Source organism: Bombus vosnesenskii, unplaced genomic scaffold, assembly GCF_011952255.1.
Source record: "Bombus vosnesenskii isolate JDL3184/JDL3185 unplaced genomic scaffold, Bvos_JDL3184-5_v1.1 scf7180000016274, whole genome shotgun sequence".
NCBI classification, from domain to species: domain Eukaryota; kingdom Metazoa; phylum Arthropoda; class Insecta; order Hymenoptera; family Apidae; genus Bombus; species Bombus vosnesenskii.
Genome location: NW_022884343.1, coordinates 2,132,078 through 2,141,864, shown reverse-complemented (window position 1 = coordinate 2,141,864; position 9,787 = coordinate 2,132,078). Strand labels below are relative to the sequence as shown.

General features: G+C 36.0%; 1 protein-coding gene across 3 annotated transcripts in view; it reads left to right on the top strand.

Annotated features, from left to right (window-relative positions):
* The first annotated feature begins 150 nt into the window (after positions 1 to 150).
* Positions 151 to 9,787, top strand: part of LOC117242620 (protein cordon-bleu-like) — a 96,319-nt gene continuing 86,682 nt past the window's right edge. The window contains exons 1-2 of one of the 3 annotated variants that reach the window (XM_033509448.1): positions 151 to 377; positions 8,075 to 8,345. In XM_033509448.1, the coding sequence (XP_033365339.1) occupies positions 8,206 to 8,345 (140 nt within the window). In that variant the 5' untranslated portion in view covers positions 151 to 377; positions 8,075 to 8,205. The remainder of the gene's footprint in view (positions 378 to 8,074; positions 8,346 to 9,787) is intronic. The other 2 variants (XM_033509447.1, XM_033509452.1) reach the window with 2 other exon arrangements.

Here is a 9,787-nt window from a genome sequence, read left to right as displayed (position 1 = left end):
CAATAATATTTCATTCTGTATATATGCGATAATATTTTCATTTCAAGATTTTTATAACTTTTTAAAACATTAATTATGATTGACAGTTAGGAATTCGATATTGATTATTATCGTAAAGTCGAGATGACCAGTTGATCAACTAATGGTGTTCGAGACAGTTCGATTTATCGCCGGCTTATAACGCGATACGGCCATTAATTAACGAGACGAAATGTTTTGACGATATAAAGTGACATTTCTGTTGTGAATCTTGTGGTGATGTGCAGTGAATAATAAAAAAGAAACCACAAGCACTTGGGAAAATGATGCTGGTAACGTGAAGGAACATTTCGTTGGAAGGTTATCTATTGAAACCAACATCGGTGTACCTCGTTGGGGTAAGCCATAAAAATGATCATTGTCTTATTTACATAAAAGTAATATTACATGCGAGTAATTATTGCAAAATTTAGAATTTTCTTGAATAAAAACTTGTTGAAACTTGGAGAGAAGATATTTACTACATATAAATAAATACACATGCTGCTATCAAATATTTTTTATTCGAATAATAAAATAATAATTTGCTTGTGTAAAGATTTCTTAGGCCACACTTAGGAGCCATTGGTTTATGCGATTTAAGAAGCTATTAGGATTTTTTATGTAAAATTTATTTCTTTGGGAAATGAGGGTTACAAAACATGGCAGAGGAGGATGACAAAGAATGAAATAAATAGGAGTGGATAATGAGAAACAAAGGATTCGATAACAGATGCAGTAAATGACGCGATAAAATCTTCTCGTTTGAGACTTGTTTGATTGAAAATCGAGTGTGAAGATTCATGAGAACGGAGTCGAGTGTACTTGAACTTAGAAAATAGAACTAACCATATACGAATATCGAAATGGTAGCTAAAGTTAATTCGGAGATTCGTTTTCTCGTACAGCTAAGATATTATCCGAGTACATCGATAATTCGAAACCAGGTCACGAAGTGGATTTTCATTATTGCCGTAGCGCGGAACGTGTGCGGAAGGAACGTCTGAAAGGAGATGCAGTTTATCGTTGCCGCAGCCGGAGAATGTAGCACGTTGCATGCGGCGCAAGGTAATAGGAATGTCAGCTCTATATTACAACGTATGTCCGACGGAGCATTGTGTTTGGACGGAGAATGCGTATCGTTCAAGCCACGCTTTCTAAGTATTTTCAAACTTCCATTTCCACGTGTGTTTCTCCTTATGTATCATGTAATCGGTTGCGAAACGCTCGCGAGTTTCTTTGTAAAAGTTCATGGAATCCTCGTAACACAATGGAATATTCGATGCAATTAATTTTGAATTTATCGAGGAATTTCTTTTCTATTTTTTTCATTGTGAATTTATAATTGGCACGTGCATACGTATACATAAATTTTGTGTTTGGTAAAGTATTGTATTTATTTGGAGAATTACTCATGTACATACGTATTGGTGATTAATGAACGACGCTTTCTGTTGTTCTATTGTAGTTTGATGAGTTTCCATGTTGATGAGGAGCTAGATAGGATGGTAATACCACGTGATGAGGAATCTACAGTGAATGATGAAAGAATTTGAATAATTGTAGAAAATTTATATGTATTATATGAATTATTTTCATGCTTTATTATTATTATACCGAAACATTTGAAAAATTGTATTGCACAATTAATGTAAGTATGTAATTATTGTATTTTAGTTATGAAAGCTTTATATTAACTCTGGCTCATAAGCATACTATTCTTTTTTCACAATATTTTATTTGCTTATATATTCCTATATAAATTAACAATTTTAAAGTAGATTCACATAGGTTTCAAATTTGACCAGTATACTCATGATAGTCGGATTTCATTATAATGTTAATGGAATTTCAAAAGGTTTTGTATAATACATATAATATATTAATAATTCAAATACTTTCGTCAGTCAATGTAGATTTTCAGCTGGCATGGATTTAATAGCAACTAACAGTGTATGTTACGTTTTTCTTATTCAGTCTCAAAGCGAAGGCGAGACCGGTTCATGGTTCTTGGTGGCCGAATGTATCGTACAGCGTCGAAAATAGTAGTAAATTTTCCTAACGGGACTCGTTCGTCGTCCTAATTAACACTGAGACAATACTCTATGAGAAAAGTGTTTTGGTACGATGCTCGAATCATAATCTAATTTTATATTCTTCTATAAAATAAATGGTATCTTAAGTCCTTCGATCATCACTTTAAACAGCGATAATAATTTTTGTAATAAATCATATGAAATTCTAGAAAGTGAATTGTACAAATTGTAAACTATTTAATTATTCTATTTGCTTTACAAATTGTAAGTTATAAATTGCAAGCCACAAACATTTATCTTTCACGGTTTTACAATGTTGAGTCATTTAATTATTCTATTTGACTAAAAATTTGAAAACTCTAGAAGGCGAGTTTATAACTTCTAATTTACAACTTGCGATTTGTAACCTGTCCATACGCTAATGTTATTATTTAGTAAATTAGTAGGCGATAGGGCCCACGAATCTATTGTATCTCATAACTGACTATTTTTCAATTATGTCACTCTTCTAGGAAACCAAGGACATGAGACGATTCATAACTTCCTCGTATATTATGTTTGCACGTAGTACATACGTATAAAAGGATCGTGTAAGGAACATGTCTGGAAGATTATGGAAGAATGTACGCTTGATCTGTCAACGCAGCTATTCAATGTTTTTCCGCTGATATTTGCATAATTGTTCGATCTTGATGATTATCATAGTATGCCAGCGCATCCGCGTCTCACTTTCATGCTAATGAAACGCAATTCGCTTTCGTGACTAGCTCACGGTGTTTATCTGTTTATTCATCGGCTATGAGGATGCGCTCCGCGACGTAGAAATATTAGCGTGACTCCTATGGCGAGCCCCAAGGCAGAGGTTCCCGCGACTGTTATCTCTGCCATGGGCGAATTTCGCAATGCCACTGAGACTATCACGTGGAAAATGTCTTTCATAAACCCTTCGTACGGATGTGTTACCAATGTTAGTCCTGCACTGCTCACTTTTACTCTGATGGAGACCCACGAGTATCTGAAAAGTTCATAACCTAAAATTGAGAACGATTCGTGGTTCTGATATGTTTGGATTTCTTGAGTTTTCTTAAATTTGATACTCTACAAGAAAAAGTTGGGATACTCTTCCTACGTTAGGATGGCTATTTTTAAAAAGGAAAATAGGTTAGGATTTCTCGGTAAAAAGAGATTAAAGATTAAACATTGGATTATTATTAATTGTACATTAAAAATCCAAGGTTCTACTCTTTCTTAGTAATTTCAGTGAATACAGAAAATTCACTTGATGGAAACATCAATGATTTATGGTCTTGCTTGGTTTCTTCTTCTTCAGCTTCTTTTAACTTTCATGTCTTTTCAATAGGCAAATTAAGGATTGAGAATCGAACTATTGACAATCTGAACATTTGGAAACACACGAGTGCCTGGAAACTTTATTGGATGAAACTATAGTATCAAGAGAACTATCCTCTAGTTGCTACGCTACCATCTAACTCAAAGAAGGAGGCCAGACCTTCCCAAGCGATCAGTATCCATTATACAACAGAATATTTTGAAGCATCAGCAGTGAATCTTGTGGCTTTTTTTGGTAAATCTACATTCACGTTTCTCCCCCAGCTGGGGCACTTTTTATTTCAGAAACGTCACGTTGCATGGCAACAAGATGTACCAGTCTCTGGACCGGCTGGTACATCCTAGCGGTCAGTGCAACATAACTGCACTTACTGCTGGCAGAGCCGGCTCCTCGGGCTATACTACGCATTACCGTATATCTCTGATGTGCACCATATATCAGAGTCTCTCAAATCGAAGTTTTTTTTTCGCCGAGTCTCGTGGAACGACGGTTGGCAGTACTGGCTATCTGTAAATCGTCAGGCAATCATGCAAGAATTAGTAATAAGAGCCTTACGGAGCATTATAAGAACTCATGGAGGAGTTAATGAATGTTGGAGTTGTTGGATATCGTCCATAATAACTTTCGATCTGAAAGGAACTTCATGATATAACGTTACCAACTAGGAAGTTTTTCGAATTAGTCACGAAGGCAGGAAGTTAACGGTAACAAGGATATTTCGCTTTTAATTTTCGATAATTAATTAAATGATACAATAGTTGATCTTATGGTAAATCAGCCTTGACGTTTTGACCTATATTTAATGCTGGTAGTCACGAGAGGTTATTAGATAGATTGGTTTAATTAGTTATAATCGGGTTTTTCAGATTATATTGGTAGCCATTGTAGTCATAGTCGTTGGAAATTAAGGTAGAGTTTAATTACTTGAAAGGAAGATGTACAGAACAATTGTAAAAGTTCTTTATCTTTGAGTAAGCATATATAATATCGAGAATAAAGTATATGTTATGATATTAGGAGATAAAACATATGTCTATTCAATTCTTTATCTGATATTTTATGGACTCTGACAACTCTTTCTAACCTCAAGTAAAAAGAAAAATCACTTAACCGGAATATTAAGAATAAAATACATATGCATTATGATATTTAGAAGATAGAACATGATCTTTATTGCGAATTGAAAGTAACGATTAATTAATTTATGCATAATTGGAATTACAAAATTCCATAGTATAAATGTAACCTCTCTCAACTAAATGTTGTGAAGCCAAGGCTTCTTTACAGGAATATTACAAATTGAAATATTATAGTTACTAAATCAAAGTCACTAGAACGCGTTCTAATCATCATAATCTATAAACCATCAATTTGTTCACATCCCAGACAAAATAAAATATGACAGCTGTCTGAGGGAATCGATTGGTTAACACTCAGAAATTTGTTTATCCCAGAACAACACCAACGACAAGAAAGATGGAAAATAAAGGAAGAAGATCTACACTTGTGTCAGGAATTGGATCGAAATAGATACCACTGGATGCTATGTCACTATAACGCATCCGAACATTCCTAACCTATAAACTATCAATTAACTATCCGAGACAAAATAAAATATGGCAGCTGCCAAAGAGTATTGGTTGTTCAACACTTAGCAATTTTCTTATCACAGACTTGCCAATAATAAGAAAAAGAGAAACGGCAAACATGGAAAACAGAGAAAGAAGAATTAAAAGCGATACTAATACACCTGTGCCATGGATCGAATCGAAAGGAAGGGAAGTGCATTCCGCGTGAATTCTACTGCCAAGTCTATCCGTTAGACGTCGAATGAATAATTCATGGGGAAGAGCCTGGCTTGAATCATCGACGTTATAGCCAATGAATCTAGCTTGTCTGAGAATCGTTCTATGATAATTGGTCGTTAGCGGCGATCGTGCTCCTCTCAGCTCAGCTTGATATTAATCAGGACGGCCAGTTGATAATGGAGTTAGATCGTAAAGAGGTTGCCGAGAAAAATCGCGTGTATACGTGATAATTTCAATTTCGTGCTCAGATACGCGAGCCAAAAGAATGAAATGAAGAATTAATTTCTTGACGTGATGGCGTCCTCAATGATTTAATCATCCTTATTATGCATCGAGTTAGTTGGTTTTTGCTCACAGGAAGAAACTATGTATCGCGTGTAATATACCTTTATTATGTTCTATTTATCATTGTAATTTGCTATGACAGTAATTCCTGCGTTTCTTCTCTAGTTCGTTGGCTTTTTTCTGTTAATTTTTCATGTTGGTCCCGTGTGTTATACGTCGGTGGACATAGGCACAGGGGATGAAAATGTAATTTGATCAGTATTTCTCTACGAAGAGACCGAAAAATGACTAGTACCTTCCTCGTCTATAGTTTTTAATGTATTGTTTGGAATCGTTGCAGAAACATGTATGAAAAGAATAGCCTTAGATATGTGAAATTGGGGGACCCCCGAGTAATTGACAATGGTGGCGCTAGTGTCGCGTCGGTAGCTCCTGCTTTCGTTAGACTCTTCTGCATAAGTTAACCTATAACTAGAAACATGAAATTTGGATTATATTACAAATATCTGTAATATATTCGGTTAATATATTTATAAAACCTAGCTAGACAACATCATAGTATTTAGAGTTCATAGATACTTAGAAAGGAATATTCAGTGAATATTTTATTTGGAGAACTGAACATCTACACCTAGACGCATATAAGCATAAAATATGAAACAAAATAAGCTATATCACAATATAATGTGCACATAGTGACAACAATAATAATAATAATAATTGAAGATATTTCGTACGGCTATCAACCTAATCTTAAAGTGAAGAATTTGCATATAAATATGTATTTATTCAGTGTTTCAGGAATTCTGGAAGAGAGAGAAAGCAAGCCTAGTAGTGCTATGTTGAATAGCCAAGATCACCAAGCTAAAGGCAAAAATAAGAAAATAAAGAAACATGTAAATGCGTAATTATAACTGAGCAGCATGAACGAGTAGGATTTAGAGAAAGAGGCGTGTATGAAGCGCATAATTAATTTTTATTGACGCTGCGTTACACAATTCTGGGAGCAACACCTTTTCCCATCGTGGATTCCAGGTGAAAAAGTGGTCAGAACTCGAAAGCGGCGATTACATGAGCGCGTTGGCAAAGCGCTTTTGTTATTCCTGTCTCGTTGTTTCTATTTGAAAATTCGAATCGGCTGGTGATTCTCGGCTTGGTTGATTTTCGATTCGAGAATCGCAACCGTGACGCCGATTTGGCGCCACGTACGACACCATCAGGTGTTCTATGGGGAATTCGAAAGGAGTCTCCCGCCGATTCTCGGCATCCAATGCAGATACAACACATTCAAAAGCGTTCTTACTCGCTGACCGTTCGAACGCTAGTTACTTATATCTTCAACGTTACAAACAAGTCCAGAAAATTCTAGAAAACAATACAGGAATTTCTAGATGTCAGAGAGAACGGTCTTGGTTTTTTCGTTTCACTTTGGAATTTTTAGAATAGGATTTCTAATGTCTGGCGATTGTTTTAATCTGGGAAAGGATGATGTAGGGTTTTGTAGATCTTCTGAGTTTGATCTTTTGGTTTTAATCATTGTCAAATCGCCAATTAAGTCAAATTGTTTGGTCTTAAGCTTCTTTCAAGTCAGAAGATATTTTCTTCAAGAAATAATAAACTCGTCAATTGTAAAACATTTTTCCAATTTGCTTAAATTGACTAACTCAATTTAGAAACAACAAAGGAGGACAACAAAGTGTTCCATAAATGCAGAGGCCCTAATAATAGGAAAGGAATATTCATCTCTGTCAAGCGGACTTTTAACATTAGATCCCGGAAAAGTAACTAAAAATATACAGACATTGGTAGGACAAGTGGAAAGCAAGCAGACACTTTGATAATATGCTACCGTATAAGGACTCTAATAATAAGAAAGTGTGGAAAGAATTGGACCTTTAGTACTGGATGTAAAGAAGAAAGGAAAAAAATAGGAAAAATATAAAGATACTTATAGAACAAAGACATTACTATACAAGGATTGTGAAATTAATTTAAAAAAATATCCACTTGTGAAAATATTCAAACGTTCGATGCTAGACATACAGAAGGAAACAATGAAAATATAAAAATGCAGGTAGAACAAGTGGAAGTCGGGCAGTACGCAATTAAAAAACGGCATCTAACGAAACTTATGCGGGATCGTGACCGGCAGCCGGAGCCCCCGTAATTTTCGTGGGGGTCATTATCACCGGGCGCACTTGCGCCTGAGGAAAGATTCTGAACGCAGCCTTCAGTACAGTTATAACTTCGCCACGAGTCTGACGTCTCTCTCTCGTCGCCTCTGACAATCGGCTCGCAGTCGCGGTTCCGCTCGGTTCCAAGTCGCATCCGGCCTTGCCTTCTCCTCCAGTTCAATGAAAAGTCTCGCTTAAACCAGCACTCATACCCAAAGACTGCATAAATTTCGTTTCCACATTATCTGACTCTTAGTCAATCAAATAATACCCAATATAGAGAAAAGTAATTCCAAGAATTATTATTTCAATTCTATTTTGACTGATTGAAATCGATGATAAATATATTGTGATTAAATTGATCGGCTGATATCTGACAAAGGGAATTGTGATTCTGTTCAGGTTGATGTACTGCAGAGTGACCAAGTGCCAGAGGACATGAGGATGGACAGAGTGTGTGTTGGTGGTGAGTTATGAGGTAACAGAGTGAGGAGAACAGAGGGTCCAAGTGTGTGAGAGAGAAGGAAGCAAAGATGTTGTGCCTGAAAAAGCGGAGGACCTACAGCTTCACGCAGGGTGTCTGCACGGAGTTGCCTAGGCGATCGAAGGAGGACAATCATCGGTACGAGGGGTCCTTGAACATGGCTATTACGACACTGCCGCGTAAGAACAGGTGAGTCACCTTTTCCTGTTTGATTTGACCGTACACTATGTCCAATCTGATTTGTCATAGGTAAAAGTGGCCAGGGGTCTGTAAGATTGAGTGATCCTTCAGAATCTATACTTGTTATTTCAACAGGTGCGCATGATGGATTAGGTGCTTTCAATGATTTCATGTTGAGTATCTTGGGCATTTTGACGTTGAATTGAAAAGAACTTTTAAAAGAATGTTTTAGACATTCTGGATGGTTTAGTTTTTAAGTATTTTTTAGGTACCTTAAACACTTTCTAGTATTTAACTTAGTCTAAGCGTAAATTAGACAGTCAGGTATTATTGGTAGTCAGATTAATTGTGAGTAATTCAGATATTTACTTTGAAGCACCTTCAGGCACTCTAGAAAGTGTTCAGTGTTCTCAGATACTAAGACATATACAGTATAACTAGTCAGATACTTCAGTTTTACAGATATACTTTAAATATTATAGAAAATTTGGGTAGTTCAAATACTTCATAATAGTCTCAAATACTTTAGGAAGCATTTAATGATCATAGGTTTTCTGTTATGTTCTAAAATCCAGATAGCCAACTACTCAAGTATTTTGAGTATTGTGAACAGCCTGAACGGTTCAGCTATTTTAGAAAACTTTCATTTCAAATACTCCAATATTTTTAGATGAGACGTTCTAGATGATCATTCGTGCAGAACTTGAGTAATTATAAACGTACGTACACGACTATCATACATATTCAGATATTTCTCTTTCACACTTTCCAATAGTGTCAGCTACATACATCTTCAGATTCATTGATGCATTAAAATACTTGCAAGAATTTAAATATTTCCAATATTTTTGGATAACCAGATACTCCGAGGAACTTGCATGATAGTCGAATGTTTTCGTTGAGATCTCTGGCCGGTGGAGCTCGAGAAAAGTAAGTCGTAATGCGAAGGTCGACCGGAGGTAAAAGTAGGTATCGTTCGATACTGTTGGACAAGTGGAATAACTTCCTACGCGTGCACTGATGGAATGATCCCCGATCGCCCTCAGGATGTTGCGCCCTGCGTGTCCGTGGAACGCAGTCACGTGTAACGTGCAACGTTATATATGTGGGAGGCAGTGTTTCCTTTTAATGAGAAACGATTCCCTTTTAGGAGATTAGTTGTGCTGTTGCAACAGCCTCATTTTTATTCTCTTCCCAAGTACTGTTACCAATCGATGGATTATTTACTACACACATTGTCATTTCTGTTTTACACTTCAGTTATAGTGATTGGTCTTGTGCCAACTAACTGAAGACTTGGGAAGACTTTGCTTGAAATAGATTTTATTGTTATTGAATAGTAGCAGATATGTAGAGTATCAGGTTCAATATAATATTGAGATCAGATTACCTCTTTGCTTAGAAGAGTATTTCTTTTTTTGCTTCAGAGTAGATTTCATTATTAGTGAAAT